Consider the following 22,160-nt stretch of genomic DNA (forward strand, 5'->3'; position numbering starts at 1 on the left):
AAATTCATATGACAAAGAGCGCAATGCCCACAAACTCAGATCATTATACAACTCGTATAAGGCACAAAAAGAAGAAAAAATTTATATTATATTATATTATACTATTATTATTATTATTATTAAACTACAATAATTAAAACAAGAATGACAACCAAATGACAATGTTATAATACTGAAATATTAAATATTTCCACGTCAAATGAGGTTGCCATAACAAAAGTGCACTGACATAAGCACACTACAACTGCGCACAATGTTAAACAACCCGACAGATGTGCGCAAGACAAAAGAGTGTATACAAAGATAAGGTTTGGAAGACCATACAAAAATGTTAACTGAGAAGACAATCAGAGGCATCTAAATCAAAGTACATTCGTCTTAATCGCCATTTCCAGGCTTTGGTCCCACCATATGGAACAGTACCATTAGAAGATTACTTGCGAGAAATAGCTCACAAGGTTAACATCTAACATTTCTACTTATGATTTAGACATAAATCAGGCTAGTTTTGCACTATTCTCCTTTTTTCAATATTTTAATAAGTCAATAATAGATTTGTTAACATTTCACAACAAGCATGTATAGGGTGCCAGCTGTGTATAGAGTAATAAGCATTCTAAGTAAATAAACCAAAATTTGTTAGCATATATATATATATATATATATATATATATATATATATATATATATATATATATTTAATGCATTATATTGTAAGAACATTTGTTCACATGTTCTTAGGCACGCTTTTGTCTGTGCACTTATGTCCTGTCCGCATTTTTCACTGTGTGCTTTTGACTGCTTATGTTGGCGCACATTTGTCTTGCTCGCTTTTGTCGGGTCACCCAAACAAGTCTCTGAAAATGGCAAAAACTAAAATGACCCCAAACTGACTTATAAAATAATTATGCAATGTTCAGGGTTTTTTTTTTTAAATTCATAGCATTTAAATTTCAAAATCTGTTTGTACTATAGTATCAATATTGTGTTGGCAAAAAGAGACTGGGTCAAATTAGACCTGCATAAAAGAATGCATAATATTTATATACAATATTCCCTTTTGTATAGACTCTACATTTTTGGGGTGGGGTTATTATCTTTATTATTTTGTAAATATTAAAAGCTATTGATACTGTTAATTGCTACACCCTGACTCCCCAGAAAAGTCCAGGACAAGCCTGCACATTGTAAAACTTAAGTCAGTTTATGAGTACAGTACTCTGGTATATACATTTTAGAAAGTTTTAAATTAAAGTTTACAACAGTTCTTTGTTATCATCAATTTGAAATGATTTAACACAAATGTTTGTCCATAAGGAAGGAACAACAGTGGCAAGGATTATTCAGTCCTTTATTGGTGTGGACCCCTTGCAGCCTTCCACCAATGATTAAGATGGCTCGCTTTGTAAGGACCCCCTTGTTCGAAAAGATTTAAAGGCCTTTATGTGTTAGTGTTTTCACAACATAGTCAGTTGTTCCATGTTTTCTTGTAAAAAAAAACTGAGCAGAATTTTGATAAAATATTTATATAATTTTGGATTAGGGTTCTGTCTGCACCTAACCTGATCCTTGCTAGGGATCAGTGCATGATGCTATTTTTACTGATCAATATCCAATGTGTTTTTGTTTGTAAGAAAGGTCAAACTGAGCTAGTAATGTCTTTAATTATTTCAAAACCTATCTACTAGTAACAATATACATCAGGCTAGGGGACCCAGGACCTGCATGTCATGGTGGCAGATGGTCCCTCTTTTCCATTTGTTTTCACTACAGAGGTATGTCCCTTCTTTCCCATGTCTAACTTCCCCTATCTAAATTCTATATGATTGTTCTGTATAGATTATTCAGGCCAATGATAGTAACCATGTGGCTAAGGCTGACACTACAGTTATATGTATCTCATGACAGGTTATGTGATGGCTGGTATGAAAACCAAACATATACTGTCCATGTTCTGTTAAATCTACTAGGTAACAATTGTGTGGTAATTCCTCCAGAATTATTTGTGAATTATTGGAAAAAAAGGCCAAAGTTTAAACAACAGTGTGAACAAATTCTGGAAAAACTGTACAAGTGTATTCCAGTAATAACTTTAAAGTCAGGTCAGATCTAGAATTCACAATTTAGAGAAAATGTACCACCTGTCTTTGGTCAGTAAATGGACAGTGCAAGAAAATTAATGTTCATTATGAAATAAAGCCTAGCTAAAAGAAAGTGATCAAGTTTGAGTGTTACATGGCCCATTCACTTCAAAATTCATCCACAGTGGTCCCAGTGTAATTGGAATTGAGGTCAAGAAAATATTTTAAGCGATGTTGACCAAACCATGGAAAGTAGGGTACACCAAGCCAGTTTTAGTTTGTGATACACATTTGTCCAAAGATGAATCCACTCTGCAAGTTTGGTCTCACATAATCAAAAGGAATTCAAACATTGCAATCTTAAATACCTTGTTGAAAATAAGCCACACAATAAACCAGCTTTGGTGTGTAAAACATCAGCCATCACTTGTAGACTAACTCAAGACAGTTGCTATAGTAGCCGTATTGGACATCAGATCAGTACCATTTTTATTTAGAACAAACAAGACATTCATAAAAGTCTTCTGGTGAAATGTCAATATGACCTCCATTCAAGAGTAGTGACAACAAGATACTTCAAAATGGCCGATGTGGTTGCCATGGTTGCCATATTGGAATTTAGATCAGCACCATTTTCATTTAGAACCAACAAGACATGATGAGAAGTCTTTTAGTCAAAATCCCACATTGATATGATGATTCATTCAGGAGAAAGTGATAATAAAGATAGTCATTTTTGCTGCCATATTGGATGTCCAATTGGCACCATTTTCATTGAGGACCAACTTGACCATGCGATGAGTGTATGTTTAAAGTTTTATAGCAATCATCCAGTAAGTTTAGGTTGTTGTTGTTGTTGTTGTTGTGGGGTTTAACGCCATTTTTCATCACACGATAGGCTATATATGGCGGCCAGTATTAATGGTGGAGGAAGAACCCAGGAAAACCCCAGAAAGAACCACCGACCCACGAGAAGCTACTGGCAAGCTTTCTAACATACCCACATTGGCTGAATCTTAGACTCGAACTGCCGCAGACAGAGGTGAGATGGCAGTGATCCGTAACGAAGAGCACTTTAGACCACTCGGCCACTCAGGGCCCCAATAAGTTTAGGAAGTGAAGTAATAGGAAATTTATGCTAACATATGGAAAGACAATAGACACAGAAAGACAATAGACAATGGACAAAGACCATCCCATAAGCACGTCTGTTTTTTCTGTAGAGCTAAACATTGCAATAACATCGTGAATCTAATTAGGTCATCTACATATAAATACAAATACAGTATGCCTACCAAATTTAATTTAGGTATCTTAGTGACTTTCGTTAATCAGGCTAGCAAGGCCTTTGACAAAAAGTTAATTTCCCAAAAGTTAAAAATGTGTTTTAAAAAAAAAGAAATCAAAATTGCTGTAATGTCCATAATTCATTTTCATATTGATACAAGTATGTATGTGCCAGTAGTGTTTGCACAGTTCTGCCAACATGTTTCTTTGTTTGGAAAATCAAACTTATAGACATGACCAAATTGATTCCTCCACTGCAAGGAGTGGTTATTGGCGTATGCATTATTAAATATACAATCAATACCTAGTTGGTTGGGCAGAGCCTGCTTTAAGACATTTTTTACCTTGTAAGCTTTTTGTTTTGTTCAGGATGCTAAATGTAAAGTGGACAGCAACAAAATTCATATTGTGGGGATGTAAAAACGGGTCTGTAGTATAAACAGAATTAACTGTGCTGTGTCCATTCTATCTGGCTTTGGTAGTAAACAAACCTTTGCATAAGCAACTGAGTGGTCAATTCTTTGCTTAGATAGTAAAGCCTGACCTCAAACCTGCACAAGTACAACTGACCAGTTTCAAAACCCTGTCTTTGTTATTGGGTTTCTGATATATAAAAAACACCCCTCTTGTACTCGTGTAAAACTTATAAAAAATAAAAAACAAAACAATGGTTTTAGAGAATTTTATTTACCCAATGTCCCTGACAGAAAAGCAAAGATTTAAGCACAAGTGTACTGCCCAAGGTGGATAATATCATAAAATATTGCAAATATTCCTACACTAGTATGCTACCAGAAATACACATCAGTTATAATCCAAAATAAAACCAAAACAGAACCTGAAAAAAGGATGAGGTTGATAAGCAAAGTGCAAAAATAGCAAATAGGGTGGTTCACAATTGATTGCTGGGTCTGATAAATCTGTATCTGGGTCTGGACTAACATATATTAACCTTGTGTAGCACAGTGGGCTAATACATGATATCATTAAGTGTTCTGTATTTTTTCAAAACATGCACATACAAATATGTATTTAAAGAAACTAGTTGTTAATGACACAGAAGAAGGTAAAAGGATGTTTCCAGTGCCTTCTTTGGGTCAATGAATTTTAGCTGTAGCTACATTTTTTCTTCTTCCCAGTTGGCTATTGATTTTGCAATTTGCATACCATGGGTGGAATGGGAGTATAAGTTTAAAGCACATAATTACTATGTTTTATATCTAGAAAAAAAAGCTATACATAAGATTGGCAGATAACAGACTGATGCAATAAAGAGTCCAAAGGGGGAAATATTGACAAGACAGATTCCTGCAAAGACAAACTTAACATAAAATGACAGATGATCAACATCCATTTTGTTTGCTTAATTTATCATGCATTTTGTTTGCAAGTATCTCTGAAGTATTAGACTTCTCTCAAGTATTAGACTTCTCTCAAGTATTAGCCTTCTCTCAAGTATTAGACTTCTCTAAAGTATTAGACTTCTCTAAAGTATTAGACTTCTCTCAAGTATTAGACTTCTCTCAAGTATTAGACTTCTCTAAAGTATCAGACTGTACACAGGACCCACTTTGATGGAGGATATAAGAGAGTACCACATTATGCACATCAGTAATCTGCTGACAAAATTTGGTTAAAATACCTCTTTTGATAAAATTTGGTTATAATAAGATACCTCTCTCAACAAAATTTGGTTGCATTTAAATACCTGTTGTTAATGAAACAGCCTGGAAAAGTAAATAATACAAACTTAAATTTTCCTTTTGACAAGTTTCATTACAGACCTCACAAAATATAAGTCATCACATTTATTTTCCTTTATGTAAGCTTCAACCAAATGTAGTTGATCTTGAGCTTGAGACACCAGGGATGGCTGCAACATTCATGACTAAAATGTCTTTAAAATATTTTCAGTAGTTTAACATTTATACCCTTAACACAGATGTAAGTCCATGACATGATTTACAGTTTCACTTGCTGTGACCTTGACCTTGATACAAGAGGCGTGGCTGTGACATATAACACCATCTTGTCTTGGCATGAAATTGTACTGAAATATCGTCCAATGGTTAAAGACACGTACTGAAATTTACAATTTCCCTGGCTGTAACTTAGACCTTAAGGTAAGGAGGTGAAGCTGTATGCCTTTTTGTCAAATCTTGCTAAAGTTTCATATAAATATTCTGAGCATTTCAAAAGTTACAGACCAGACAAGGAGTCAGGCCACAAATTTACTCTTTTCCTTGCCATGACCTTGAGCTTTGACTTGGTGATATGACCATAGCTCATAGCACACCATCCAGTCATGGTATATACCTGGGCTAAATTTCAGCACAATCTTTTGGTAATGTAATTGGTAATGTAACATTGTATGTTGGACTTGACCTTGTCTAAAAATCAAATTTATTTTCTACCTGACCTAAGGTCAGGTAGAGTGCCATATAACCTTGTTACTAGTAAAATTATTTATTCATGCTTTAAGATCTTTGCAGAATCAATTGTACTATTGTTGTGTCCAGTGGTTCATTTGGGCTGGAATTTTATTTATTCAAATAATTTTATTAACTGGAAATACAAAGTGTTCATAAAAAAAATAACTTTGTTGGAAACAGAGACCTGAATTTACAGTGAAATTTCAAATAAGGGTTTAATTCTTGGATTTTATTATTGTGATCAAACAAAATACTGTTTGCACATTACCACTATACAGGCCACAATAGGGACATCAACACTTTCAGCATCGGATTTAATTTGGATTTCCTCTAGCGTTTATTGAGAATTTTAAACACTGGGACTTGTGTCTGTCATTCTAAGATTATTTGGGATTTAATTTGCAATACAGGAAGTTCCTTTTTTTACATTTTCACTTTGCATCTTCCGAAATAAATTCTTTGTTGAATTTTACAAAGCTTGTTGCATCTTATTCTTTTCTATTGCTTATTAGGACCATAGAGTCATAATAATGTGGAGAATGAACTTTGCTATGCTATTAAGTGATACATAGGTCTCAACAGACAAAAACAATGCAGTTCAGTGAAGGCATATAGTGTCAAATTCCAAGGAATTGTATGGACAAATACCAAGCCAATCACCTTACTGCATCAAATAATATTGACTTCTGATTTTCAATTACCTGGGATGATGTTGATGACTTTATTCACATTCTTTAGGCTACGTTTTACTGTCTCTAACAAAGGATGATGATATAAATGCATATTTAAAAGTGTTAAGTCCTAAAAACTAAATTTATACATTAGCATAAACAGCTGCACAATGAAATACATTATATTTGCAAGTCTTAGATTTATTTTGTGACAATGTCCTCTATATTCAGTAAAAAAATATACAATTTTAACAAACATAAATGTCCTTGGTCCATTTTAGACATGTGTCCTTTATATACATGGTACTTATATAAAGATTTTCATGGTGATTCCTGACAACTCCCTATATAGACAGGAGTCTTTTTTATAGAAGTGTCCTTTAAGGCAGATTCCACTGATATGTATTTAACACTAACATCAGTTGTAAACAGTTTAAGCCCAGATGTGTGGTCTAATAATGTACTGTCAGATAAAGGGCCACCTTACCGACTTGAAGTCATCAGTTAGCAGTGTTTACAAATAAGGGTCCAACCTATTGATTTGAAATCATCAGTAAGCAGTATTACTAGATAAGGGTCCACCTTACCAGTTTGAAATCATCAATAAGCAGTATTACCAGATAAGGTTCCACCTTACCAGCTTGAAATCATCAATAAAAAGTATTACCAGATAAGGGTCCACCTTACCAGCTTGAAATCATCAGTAAACAGTATTACCAGATAAGGGTCCACCTAACTGGCTTTAAGTCATCAGAAAGCAGTATTACCAGATAACGGTCCACCTTACCAGCTTGAAATCATAAGTAAGCATCATTACCAGTTAAAGGAACACCTTACCAGCTTGAAATCATCAGTAAGCAGTATTACCAGATAAGAGTCCACCCAAATGGCTTGAAACCATCAGTAAGCACTATTACCAGATAAGGGTCCACCTTACCAGCTTGAAATCATCAGTAAGCAGTGATGGCAGGCAAGGGTCTAATCAGTAAGCAGTGTGAGACCCTAAAAACGTTATCTTCTATTACACTATGCAACTGCAGATCTGAGTCTGTAGTGTTTGCAGTTTGCTGACAATAATAAACTGCAGCAGAAATATGGAATGTATCATAAGAGAGAGATAGAGTCTGGGTTATCACCCATAAAGATACGGGGCCCTGATTTCATTCAATATCAATTAAATCTGTTGGCAACATTTCACTGAACATTTAGCAGGTGTTGAGGATTGAAAATCAGCCATAATAATACCTGATATTCACACTAAAATCAGGGATAATATCTTATATTAACCTTAAAAGAAGTGTGTTTTAATTCCGATGACAATCTGAAGAATTCTGGAGATATTCTGAGGAGTTTCTCAGCTCTTTTACCAGGAATAAAAATGATGCCATATGTACAATTTTATATCTACTGGGTTACTTTTTATTCTTTCTCTATATCTGATAATGCTAGAAATCTGATGAGACATTTTAAAAAATGTAATGAAACTCAGGCCAGGTAACCAATACAAAACTATCAACAAAATGATCTCTTGCTTTTAGTTAAATTCACGACAGTTAGTATGAATATTACACTATCTTATCCTGAGTACATTTGCAAATGTATTAGGAAATATTGTTTCTTTTGTTTTTCAGTTACATATAATGATTTTATTCAATTATCTGAAAGCTGATAGATATATAACAAAAATATAATTTTCACACTGAGTCGATCTTGACTGCTAGATCACATCTTGTCAGCATCAGACTTGTCACAATGTGGATTTTCGGATGCTTATCATGACGTAGCAATTAAGATAGCATTATTATGATAATAATACATATATTACCAACTCTTACAATTCAGACAAACATTTACAAATATCATCAAAACAATTTGTTTAAAACAAGCACAAACAAGGTAGTCAGCAATATTCAAATCATAAACTAAACCCAATACATACTGTAAAACAAAACAAAAACATAACAACAAGAGTGCTGCAAATGGCACATAATATGCCCAACTTGTGACCTTTTTTCTACTAATGGCACATAATATGCCCATCTTGTGACCTTTTTTCTACTAATGGCACATAATATGCCCATCTTGTGACCTTTTTTCTACTAATGGTACATGATATGCCCATCTCATGACCTATTCCTTACAAATGGCATATATGCCCATCTCATGATGTTTTCTCTACTGATGGCATATGATATGCCCATCTCAGGACCTATTCCCAACTAATGGCACATATGCACATCTTGTGACCTATTCCCTACTAATGGTATATATGCCCATCTTGTGACCTATTCCCTACTAATAGCACACGAGATGCATGTCTTGTGACCTATTCCCTTCTAATGGTACGTATGCTCATCATGTGACTTTTCTCCTACTAATGACACATATGTACATCTCATGACCTTTTCTATACTAATGGCATGTGATATGCCTATCTTGTGATCAATTCCCTACTAAAGAACATATGCTAATCTCATGACCTTTTCTCTACTAATGGCACAAGATATTTACATATTGTGATCTATTCCCTACTAATGGCATATGATAAGCCCATCTCATGACCTTTTCCCTACTAATGATGCTGACCTCCTTTGAGCTAGGGACTAGACTACAATATTAAAACAAGTGGTCCTTGGTATAAGTTTCATCAAAACATCTTTATGGGTTAAAAGTGACAACATGGATAAAGAAACAGGCCAATGACTTACATTATCCTTTGTTGTGACCTTGACATTGATGCAGGTGGTATTGCTGAATATGCAACACATTATAAAGTCAGGAAAAAAGGTTAAAGTTTCAATGAAATAACTTCCTTGATTAAAAAGTCATATCTGTACATCAATAGTTATCTCTGGTTTACATTTTCAATTGCCATGACCTTGGCCTTTAGGCAGGGAGTCATGACTGTGGTATGTGACATACTGCCTAGTCATGATATAAAACTGATTAAAGTTTCATTAAAATATCTTTACTCCAGACAATGATACAAGTCAGTTACATTTTCCCTCATGAAGATCTTAAATTTGAGGCCAGAGGCATAGCTACCATATGCAATAACCTATTTTATCATGTCATATACCAGGACTAAATTTCATGAAAAATATCTTATGTGGCTTAAACGCTATACTCTGGATGCGAATACAGATTCCTTCACCTTGAGGAAGGGGATATGGCTTTAGTATGGAGATGTTATCTAGCCATGAAATAACCTGGGCAAATTTTCACTAAAGTAACTTCAGTGGTTCAAGTTACATGAAAATCTGTCCATTTCCAGTCCTTATAAAGTTGTGGGCCAGACAAGCAATTGTTAACAGACAGATGGATTGTCAACATTATAACAAAATATGTCATTTGAAGTTGGGTATAAGGGAAAGAAACAGTATAACTGAGAGATATGCATTCGCTGCTAGAGGAACTGCTAAGCAAGCGGAACCAATCAATGAACACAGATTACTCACAAACTTTAATGAAAATTAAGAACTCATTTCACTAATATATATATTTTCAATAAATAAATTTTAAAATACATGTACATGGATGTAAATTAGAATATGTTTCTTTAAGTTAAGTGAAGAAATGAGCTATCTTTGCATCTGTTCATAATCAATATTTCAACAAGGATTATGTATAGATACAGAGTCTAGGGTATCATACAAGTAAAATAACATTCAATTTACTCAGAGCTATTCCAGAAATAAAAAGTGGAATGTGGTGACATTTATTTTTAATCAGCAATGGGTAGTATGGGCTGTCTAAATCAAAAGTTCTTGTCTAAGTTTGAACAATCCAAGAAATATGTTGAACAATCTAATTAAAATTTGATGGTTTTGGACTCTTGGAAAAAGTGCCACAATCCTTTTGTTTTCTGAGGCAGTACTCAAAAATATTAAAAAAGGAAAGGTTTTAGAAAGTAAGTACAGAATACATTTTTAAGATTCAGCCAATGTGGGCATGTGAGAAAGCTTGCCAGTAGCTTCTCGTGGGTCGGTGGTTCTTTCCGGGGTTTTCCGGGTTCTTCCTCCACCATTAATACTGGCCGCCATGAATAGCCCATCGTGCTGAAAAATGGCGTTAAACCCCACAACAACAACAACAACAACAGAATACATTTTGTTATATCTCAATCCCATATCTACATGATATGGATAACGATAAAGTTTGGTACCTTTCATCTACAGCATCCACAAAATAGGAGATTTCCAATCCTAAAAGTACATTATAGATAGTCTAATTTCATTAGTCTGACTTACTGATTCAGGTGGATTAAGGTCAACAAGATTATAAAGTCAGCCATAACAGTGGTCATACTTGCTGCAACATCTGCACATCTTTCATTTAGGACTAACTAGGCATCACATGATTCTGATAAAAACCCTATACTGAAACAACTTTCCATTTAGGAGAAATAGCAATAACAAGATTTGCAAGATGGTTGCCATGGCAGCAATACTGAACGTCATATCAATACCATTTTCATTGAAGACAAACTAGACAATACAAGAAGTCTTTTAGTGAAAATACCATGTCAGTATCGTTATCTGTTCTGGTGAGCAGTGATAACAAGATTATCAAGCCAGCCTCTGTGACAGTCATATTGAAGGAAAGATCAGCACTGCCGTCATTTGGGAGCAACTAGACTTCAGGATGAATGTGTACATAAAATTTCATGGCAATCCTCCAAGTAGTTTTGACTGTTATGGCTTCCCTGAACAATGTTATAATAAGGTTTAATTGTATAGTGTACCCAAGTACAAGGAAACCTCATCTATAACAGGGTGCACTTTTATGGCTCCATTAATTTTTTTTTTGTGAGCAATAATTTTAAAATACACTCTGGTATATTGTAGCCTCACCTATAACATGTTACACTTTAATGGCTCTGCTGAACAGTGTTATAGTGAGGGATAACTGCTGTATCATATACCTCAGTATAAGGTAACCTCACCTATAACACAGTGCATTTTTATGGATCCCTTGAACAGTGTTATAGTGAGGGATAATTGTATAATAAACCCCAGTATAAGGTAACCTCACCTATAACACTATACTTTAAGGGCTCTTTTGAACATCATTATGTTGAGGGATCACTGTATAATATCGATACAAAAATAATTCATGATATGTTAAGCAAAGTCACCAAATCACCAACTGAAGCAAGAATATACATTTAAAAGAACACTGAATGCATTCAAATGTTTATGATTGCTTGCACGTGAAGTCGCAAGTCTTAAGAGCGCGGTAATAAAAAACATATTGCTGTAATTAAATGGTTCATTTTGGGACTGATCATCTTGATGATAAATGTTTGACCTCTATATAATATGTTTATCTTTCTATTTATTTACTGAAGTTCTGTGTAACTTCCAAGTTTGGTTGGTGATAATTCGAATTTACCTAAGCTGGATTTTTCACTTGATTCACATCTGTTCTCTCCTGTTTGAATATTAAGTAGGCAAATGATGAAATAGGGGCGGATATAGCTCATTTAATAATCATAAAATAAATTTTGCATATCAAGGATGTCTTTTCTATAGATTTACGTGTGTAAAATCTCGCTGCAAACAGGACAATTTTAGTTTACAGATGGGTTGGATAATTAGGCAATTTCGGTACACTTCTACAATGAATTCATGCGTATTTCCAATAGCATTTCGATGTATTTTCTTCGTACTTGTCGTATATTTATTAGCATGTATTGGACGTGTATGGTATGAATGTATGGTGAGTTTCCCAACACTAATGTCTAACATGCATGAAATATTTTTTTTTAAAAATTCCATGGACTGTTATTCACACCAGTTTTTGTTCTGATAGTTTGTCAAATTAGTTGGTATTTGACGCCTGGGTCTAAAGGGAGATAATACATTTTTGCAACGTATAATTTGATAGCGGAGAGTACAAGAAAACCTCATCTATAATATGGTACACTTTATAGGCTCCACTGAACAGTGTTATAATGAGGTATCATTGTATAAAATGTACCTGACTGCATAGAAATGGTTCAGGGACCCAGATTTAGCAGATTATTATGTAAGATGACAGTGTTCTCAGTTATGTGCACATTATACACAAACCCATATTGCACTGTACTTAATGAGTTTTAGTAATGACATGAGGGTCTAGTTATCATACTGAAAGAGTTCCAAGTCCTATACAGACTAATACTTTGTGAAACACAGGCCTTGACATCAATATCCTAAAATATGAAAGAATTTTCTAAAGAGAAATATATGGGGGACATTACAAAAACATCTCATTTCTAACAATTTAATAATGAATGTCCAAGATATTATGCTAAATGTCAAACATACATACAATTTATCAAAGGTCAAAATTATTCTGTTGAAATTCCACGTTCTGATAAACAAACAGATATTTGATCACAAGGCAAAAAAAAAATATCCCTGGGTTGTACAGCCTCAGACTGTCAAACATTAACACATACTGACATCCAATATATATCAATACCTTGAAGTTATCAAATTCTCAAGAGGACATTAAAATATAAAAGTTCAGTATTATATTATTGTTATTATAAGCCTCTGAGTAACATAAATAGTAGAAATGTGCTTGGAAACTTATATTAATTGAGTGTGTAAACCTTGCATTTAGACTATGTGTTTATAATGTATCTAAATCCTACTCTAAACTCAAAAACAATGTGCTGAAATAATAACCATAACTACCTAAGCACATAAGATAAAAAGAAAACCATGTGAATATTATTGTCATATATCATTAAATCACTATCCTGTATGATCGTTTCAAAATAAAATGTAAAACAAAATACACTCTTAAAATAGAAACACTGCACTCTTCTACTTAACATGTGACGATCAACAGAAAAATACCCAAAACTTGTGACAATTAAAAGCAAAGATTCTTGTAGGATAAATGCTTTCTTAGAATGATATGCCATAAAAATAAGGAACAATAATTACTGACTTTGCATTTATGTACACATACCTGTTCAAACCACTAATAATCAATGCCATTTTTACCTTAAAAAATTAAAACGAAAACACGCAATGTGCAATTCAGGGTACGCACTTCATATTTTAATTTTCATCAATACTGCCTGTGTTTTACATGACTCTTTCTTTCACATGCAGTAGTATATAGTTATGCATTCCATGGATATATATGTGTGCGTGTGTATTTACAACTGTTTAGGAGAGAGAATCATATGCATGTGTTTAACTGTTTGGCGTGGGTCTTTTTTTGTTTATGTTCTTGTTATTTTCTTTTGAGGGCCTCAAGGGAGACCAAACAGAGTAATACCACATGACATAATTGATATGACAGTGCTTTGACCCATTTCAGATATTTTGGTATGTCACCAATATCACATATGGTGTCCTAAGGGGTATTAATGTCATATCATGACATCACATTAGGCAAGTACTGTAGCAATAGCAATGGCTGATTAAATTTCTTGTTGAACCAATGCATTTTTCAAACAAAGTATTTCGATGCATTTTGTTTTTTTAAGAATCTTACATTCTATATACATCATACATCATAGATCTAAATGCCACAACATTATTATCTGATGTTGGCAACCTTTCCTATAATCTTAATGCTCTCCCTTCATATAAAGCACTTTTCTACAAAAAATACCCTGATCAACACTTTCCCCCATACCATACATTTTTCTCTGGACAAGCAAGATATGTCAATTTTTCATTAACTGGACATGAAAATGATCGGTATCAGACAAATCGGCATGCACTAATTTCCAACTATGCTTCTCAGTCATAATTCAAACAAAAGTTTTACCATTGCAGGCATAAATCAAGGTCCCAATTTTATCAAACAAAAATGATAATATTTATGTATATTAAAAAAATATCTGTGTTACCAACACCTGAAAATCTACTGTGAATGCACTTCCATTGGTTATCAAGCAAAATTAAAAATATTTATTTATGTTAAAAAGCACTTCATTTACCAACACCTGAAAATCTACTGTGGATACACTTTCACTGGTGGGGTACCAATTTTCACCAATTTGTTAGTTTGCTACAAACTACAAATTAAATAAACCCAACAAACAAAAATCCTACTATGATGACATTAGAAGCCCTTCCACAATTTATGAAATTTAGAACCAAACAGAAATGGGTCCATGCAATACAGACACCCCAGCATATAGAATACAATTTTAAGGCAAAGCTGAAGTCAAGCGGGGATCATAATTTCTTAAAATATCGAGGAAATTAGTTATAATTAAAATTAAACATCACCTGAGACCTTCTTAAAGTAAAGTATCATACCAAATTTTGTTTCAATCGTTGAAGTCCTTTGAGTAGAAATTCCAAAACATTTTGTGCAAAAAAGTTGAAATCAAACTTGATCAAAGTCTACCTTGTACCCATATCCTTCAAAACCTATTGAATTGAAATTGAAGGTAAACACCTGAAGTCACAAAAAGTCCATAACACTGTAGAATGTTCCCAGAAAATTAAACTTAACCCAAATCTTCTTATGTAAAACCTCATACTAAATTTGGTTTAAATCCATAACGTCCTTCAGAAGTTACAGAACAGAATTGGAATCAAACAGGGTACATAACTCCAAAGAAGAATTTTGCTGAAAATGCAGTGACAATCAAATCTGACTTCAGGCTTTATACAGTGAAGCCTCGTACTAAATTTGGTTTCATCCCACGAAAGACATCAAAAAGTAATAAGCAGAAATAGAAGAGCAAAGTTTAACATCAAACGGGGCCATAAATCCACACAATTTGCCAGAACCAATGAAACTGACCAATCTCTTCTTTTTGCAAAGCCTCATAATAAAAAATGGTTTCACTCCATAAAAATCCTTCGAAGGGTAAAGTGCAAAGTTCAAAGTCAAACTGGGGTTATAACTCCACAGAATGTTGCCTGAAAAAGGTGAAAAATGAACTTGACCAAGGTCACTGAAAATGAAGCCTTATACTGAATTTGACTTCAAACCATAAGTCTTGAGTTATCTTATTTCCACATCATGTACTCTTGATTCTGTAAAACTTGATTTATTATTCAGATAAATGGCAAGAACAAAGACCTAAAGACTATAATTTTGGGTTTGTGAAATAGGGCCACAATTATTCATCCGGATTTGCACAAGTATGCATGATTAATGCAGAGATTATTTAAACATTTCCGTGGCTCAAATTGCTATTACATGTGAGATGGATCAGAATTATATGCTGCTACTTCTTTTCCTTGACTGGTTCCTCTATACCCATGTCCAATAGCACGGTGTTAATAGCAGCCACATTTTGTCCCAGAGTCTTTGCATACACTTCCATCTCATTTATCACCTGCAGAAGAAAAAAATAAATACAGATAAGAAGTTCTTTTTTGCAGGGTGTTATATCCCCTATAGTTTCAATCAATTAGTCTTCTGCAATAATAAAACCTCTGTAAAATGTATTTCAAAGTTAAACAATAATAATAAATAATACAAAATAGTAACATATGTAACATTACAGGCATTCAATAACAGATGTAACATTACAGTGGTCCCCTTCTTATATGGCTACCACTTCTGCACCGAGAAAGTGACCTTATAAGATCATTAGATGGATGACCTTTCCAGTGGGGGACTATATTTGTGAGACGTGTATGTATATGTGTATACAGTAGGAAAGCTACATATAACTTAAAGCAGTTAATATCTTCATTTAAAAGTAGCACTAATTATTAAAATGTTCTTGTCTTAAAAACAGAGTTATTTCAAGTAACATAAATTAATAGTTCTTATTCTTAGGCGTGAAATGTGAGTGGGATATTGTTGGCATGCGCATTACAGAACCATTGAAAAATGTTATTTAAATCTTGTTACACTGTTTTGTGTTTAAAATTATTCTCTTTCCTTTTACACCATTTTTCCGACTGCAAAGAATATTCTCCTTATCTTTCATGATCTTTTTTTTTTACTGTCTTCCCAACATAAAATCTTTTGGCAAGTGAACTCTCCCCCTCGATGTCAAGTCAAATAACTTTTACTTTTTCTTCTAAAGTATTATTTCTTTGTTTACATGATGACATCTTAAAGTTTTGTAATGATTTATTCCTATGTTGCTAATTGTAAAGTACTGCAATTTAATTTTTGCAGACAAACTTATTTTTACACGATAAACCTTATTATAAAGGAAGTGATACATGTACTGTCACATGATTTTTCGGTCTTTGTCTAGTATCCTGTTTTGTTCAAAGTTGATTGTTTTTGTGTGTATCTGTTAATCCGCAAAATCTGTTTTTAGCCTATCTGACCATGTTATGATCTTGACAATTACATCAGTCGTAATCCTCAATTTAAAACAAGACAAAAAACAACCAAAACAAATCTGCTGTGTGAAGTCCAAAGCTCTATCAAAATATTGCTGACCCCATTTCCTGCAAACATCGGCGTTAATGATATAATAATAACCTTAGTGGTACATGTACTTTAGCCAATACTTCTTTCAGTAACCAAAACCTGACATCAGGAAACCAACACCGGGAAAGATAATCGGATTACTTATCATACTCTAATTAAATATTGGTTCTGGACATATATTAATAATAAAATGTGGCCGCTTGTGAGGAGTAAATTTTACAATGGTACATTTTACATTTGGGCACTAATATGTTGGCTGCTGTTCGCGTTGGAGGGGTGGCCTTTCCTGAAGGGTTCTTTTGAACACAAACTCATCGGTGCCAATGGATTCTGGACATAAAGAGTGGGTGGCCACTGGTGGTGGTGGGGGGGGGTCATGAGGGGGACCACTGTACAGGTATTCTGTAACAGATTTAACAATACATACATTCTGTAACAGATGTAACATTAAAGGCTTTCTGTAACAGATGTAACATTACACGTATTCTGTAACAAATGTAATATTAGAGGTATTCTGTAACAAATGTAATATTACAGGTATTCTGTAACGAATGTAATATTAGAGGTATTCTGTAACAAATGTAATATTAGAGGTATTCTGTAACAGATGTAACATTACAGGCATTCAGTAACAGATGTAACATTGCAGGCATTCTGATTCCTTTTCATTTAGCTGTTGTGTAAAGTTTGTGTTACAACAGAAAAAGATAAGCATTGTAAAAACAAAGTAAGCCATGTATTCAAATCTGAATCTGTGTAATGGTATATACAAAACATGTTAAGTTTAAAGCACATCTAATTATCAACAAAAGTCCCTTGACAGGACAAACACTCTACTGCCAAGCAAATATTTCCAGGAATTGAAGATAAGACCATTTCTACTTTTTAAAAACCAAATGCTGAAACCATCCTGATAGTCTTCAGGAACAAAATTTTAAGATCAGCTACTGTCACAGTGGCAGCATACTGGATTAAGATTGCACCATTTTCATTTATAGGATAAACCAACACCATTAGAAGATTTGTTAAATATCACCATCCATTCAGAAAAATTAGTGATAAGCTCTTCAATATGTTCCTTGTGGCAGTCATATTTGAGGTCGAATTGGCAGCATTTTCATTCTGGACCATTCAGATATCAAACTGAATCTTCCGGGGAAAACCCAAAGCTGGTATGAATTTTCATTTAGGAACACCACTCTGGTGGCCTAGTTGTCAGAGTGTCACCTTAAATGCAGAAGGTCAAGGGTTCAAACCACAGCAGAGTCAAACCAAAGTCTTAAAAAAATGGTACTAACAGCTGCCTCACTAGCACTCAGCCCTAAGAGGTCAGTGTTAGAACCAGTCAGCTTAGTGTCAGGATAATGTGACTGGGTGGACATGACACGACATGTCTGCAGCATGATGCCCCAGTGCTAGATATCACTATAAACTACCACACTACAGACACCATAGTGATACGACTGAAACAAATTGAAAGCTACTTTAAAAATCCAAATCACAAACACACAAACACACAATTTTCATTTAGGAGAAGTAAGCAATATCAAGATTTTCAAGATGGCTGCAATGATACAGATCACTACTATTTTCATTTAGTATGAACTACCAGCATAAGAAGTCTTAGTGAAAACCCAATGTTGATATGACTTTCCATCTAGGAGGAGTAACAATAAGATTCTCAAGATGGCCGCTGTGGTGACTATATTTCTGGACATCAGATCAGCATAAATTTTACTTACAATGAACAAGACACCATAAGAAATCTTTCAATGCTGATATGTCTTTCTACAGCAAAGGAGCAGAAAAAACAAGATTTTCAAGATCCCTGCTGTGGTGCCTTACAAGATGTTAGAAGTATACCATTTTATTTAGGACCAACACATTATAAGAAATCTTTTGGTGAAAACCCCTAGCTGCTTTGAAATCCATTCATGTTGTGCACTGATAACAAGAATTTCCAAGATGGTCATATTGGCATGCACACCAAACCCAGAGAGATATAAGCATAACTATTACTAATATAAATGGGGAAAAAAAATGTATTCTGAGAAGAGTAAGTCTAATCTATATATTACATGCCATAATTACAGGAAGCTGTATGCTTCATGAAAAATGTACGTTTATCTTTACTACTAACCTGGATCTGCAACTAGTTAAAATTCTTGTCACAAATGGGCAAATTCCATGTTGATTAGTCCCAGAATACAAACATAAAAGATATTGACAAATTATTTATATACAACACTCACTTTAGCTAGTTGACATCTCATTCATTGAATGATCATAAAGCTAAGTCCACACATTTTCTAATGAGCATGGTAACCTACTCAATCCGAGTGCTGTTTCACATCACTGTCATATTCTTCTTTTTAAATTTGTAAAGCGCTACTGGTTTGTCTTTATTCTTTAATTTAATCTTATATGTTTTAAAGTTCAAAACGATCCCATTCCTCTAACATTTTTCAGTCATATAATAAATGAGACACATTGATAAAGCCTATTTTGTTTAACATCTGGTGTAAATATTTTTAATTACAGATTGGTCCACAACCTCAACATATTAAAATACAATGAATCTGTGAGACAAGATTTTAAAATAGAAGAAAATCAACTATTTACTTGGAACTGTGTCACATACAATGGCTATAAATAGAAAATAAGTACATGTAGGTCTATGATGGACAAATGTACTCTTGCACTATTCATAACTATGCAGCAGCGTACCTTGTGTAGAATATTCTCAAACTTATGTGGTGTGTGGGACCAAAAAGATGATAATAAAAAAGTCTATTTAAATTACAGACAGGCATATGACTTAAGTACTAGGTGAAAAACAGAGTAATTGTCGGCATGTACATACTGGATATCCGGATTGTACAATTATCATCTAGACATCATAATAAGTCTTCTGACGAAAACACCATATTGATATGACTTTCTGCTTCGGACAACAGTAACAAGATTTTCAGGACAGCTCCTGTGGCAGCCATACTGGATGTTAGATAAGCACCAATTCACTTATGACAACTAGACATAAGTAATCTTCTGGTGAAAATCCCATGTCAGTATGCCTTTCTGTTCATCATAAGTAGTGTTAAGATTTTCAAGATGGCTGCCATGGTGGCCATAATGGATGACAGATTGGCAGCATTTTCATTTAGCATCAGCTAGACATGATAAGAAGTGGAGTAGTGATAACAAGATCCGCAAGATGGTCAAAATAAAGACCATACTGGATGTCTGTAGCACCATCTTCATTTAGCATCAATCAGGCATCATAATGAACCTTCTTTTGAGAACACCATGCCAGTATTTCTTTCTGTTCAGGAAGAGCAATGCCAAGCTTTTCAAGCTGGTACCTGCAGCAGCTATATTGGATGTCAGGTTGGTATCATAAATAGTCATCTGGCAAAAAGCTGATATTAAGATACTTGTCCATTCAGAAGGAGCCGTGAAAAAAAAATTCAGTATGTACGCCATGGTGGCCATATTGGATTTAAGATCAGCACCGTTTTCGTTTAGCATGAACTAAACATATTAAGACGTCTTTAAACTGAATACCCCATGCTGATATTGCCATCCATTTATGACAAGTAGTGATAAAAAAGAATTTCAAGATATTTGATCTGGTGACCATAAATGGATGTTGGAGCAGCACCATTTTTATTTGGAACAAACAAAACCTTGGAATGAATGTGTGTGCAATCGTCCAAGCAGTTTAGGAACAACAGTGATAACAAATTTGTGCTAACACTGGATTATGGATAACAGTCTACATGTCATCCCATAAACCTCTTTCATAACTGATGACACTGACACCCTAGCTCAAATTCTGCATATACAACCTTTGAATCACTAATGTGTGCAAGATAACCTAATTGCCAAGTGATGATGGAGATACGATGGAAAACAGGAATATCTGTAAACCCAAAATATCCTAAATCTGAATCATCTTTTGGTCCTTAAATATTCCTTCCGTAATTTCAGTAAATTCTAGCTCAGAAAATTGGAACCCTCTACCATGAAAAAAAACCCCACAAGAGTGCCATCAACACCACATTATATGCCCACTTTATGTTTAAAAGTCCTCTACAAAGGCATTAACAGAACATATCTGACTCACAAGATGTTTGACTAATGAGTCTTAAATAACCTCAACCTTAAAGTCAAAGGATATGTTCCTGAACTAAACTTTATGTGCAGAAAACATTGTTCTGTTATTATACTTACCATGACTTTGCCCTGGTACTCAGGTGCCTGCCCATTCATAACTAACTGGGTAAAAAAATTAGCCATAGGTACCCATTTAGTTAATGTTTAAACAAATTTTCAAAAAAATCAATTTAAAAAAAAAATGTTTCTGAGTTCAAATCAAAGATTATATCTGGTGATGTCAGGAGTGAGTGAGACACAAATTATTCAGGTCATTTCACACTGATCCCTCATAGCCCTTCATCTACAGATCTTCATATTGTCAGTGTGTGTGACCATATGGCTATGTACTCAAACAGTTTCCTTATTTTCTATTTATAGTAACTATACATGATTTGTTTTGAAGAAAAGAGATGGGTTTCTAGAATTTTAAAACTACATGTCATAGATTATTTATTGCTTTATACACACTTATGCAGCAAACTAATCAATATTGAAAAGAAACAAATATCATGAAGTGAAATGGGCTTTATCGATGTGGCTTGTTGATGTAAAATGACTGAAAAATGTTAGACAGAGATTTTGTTAAACTAAAGAAAATGTTGCATCAGGAAATGGACAAATCAATAGTGCTTTATAAATTTTGAAAAAGCAATTCCACAGTAATATAATACAGCATTAAGAATTTATGGACTTGACTTTAAACCTTTATGCAAAAGCTAAACATGTGATGAAGATTAAAGTAAATCTTGTGTATAAATAATTTATCATTTTGCTCTGTGACTGTATTCTTGTATTAATCCACATGGATTTAGCCGATTTGTGACAATAATTTAACTAACTGCAGATCAAGGTAAGTAGAAGAAATAAAATTTAACAAATGTGCTTTTTTGATAAGGTTTACTGTAATTATGGCATGTAATGTATAGATCTCTTGTTTTATGCTAAGACTGCACTTTTTCACCACTTATATTAGTAATAATTACACTTATACCTCAAGTTTCCCTTCGATTAGGTTCCCCTGTAATCGATCATTAGGATCGAGTACCCAGTTGCTTTTTCTAACATTTTGACATCTCTACCTTAAAATGCAAACCCTGTGCAAACCTTGATGAAGTTAAGTAGACTCTAGAACTAAAATTATTGCAAAAAAACAAATTTCT

The 22,160-nt window shown here is 33.9% G+C and overlaps 1 protein-coding gene across 1 annotated transcript in view; it reads right to left on the reverse strand.

The window, feature by feature from the left end:
* Positions 1-4,036: 4,036 nt before the first annotated feature.
* LOC149777549 (glycolipid transfer protein-like) overlaps positions 4,037-22,160 on the reverse strand; it is a 45,487-nt gene continuing 27,363 nt past the window's right edge. The window contains exon 6 of the mRNA XM_089942149.1: positions 4,037-15,781. Within this exon, the coding sequence (XP_089798275.1) occupies positions 15,671-15,781 (111 nt within the window). The 3' untranslated portion in view covers positions 4,037-15,670. The remainder of the gene's footprint in view (positions 15,782-22,160) is intronic.

Source organism: Sinohyriopsis cumingii, chromosome 18 (assembly GCF_028554795.1).
Source record: "Sinohyriopsis cumingii isolate HCF-2022 chromosome 18, ASM2855479v2, whole genome shotgun sequence".
NCBI classification, from domain to species: Eukaryota; Metazoa; Mollusca; class Bivalvia; order Unionida; family Unionidae; genus Sinohyriopsis; species Sinohyriopsis cumingii.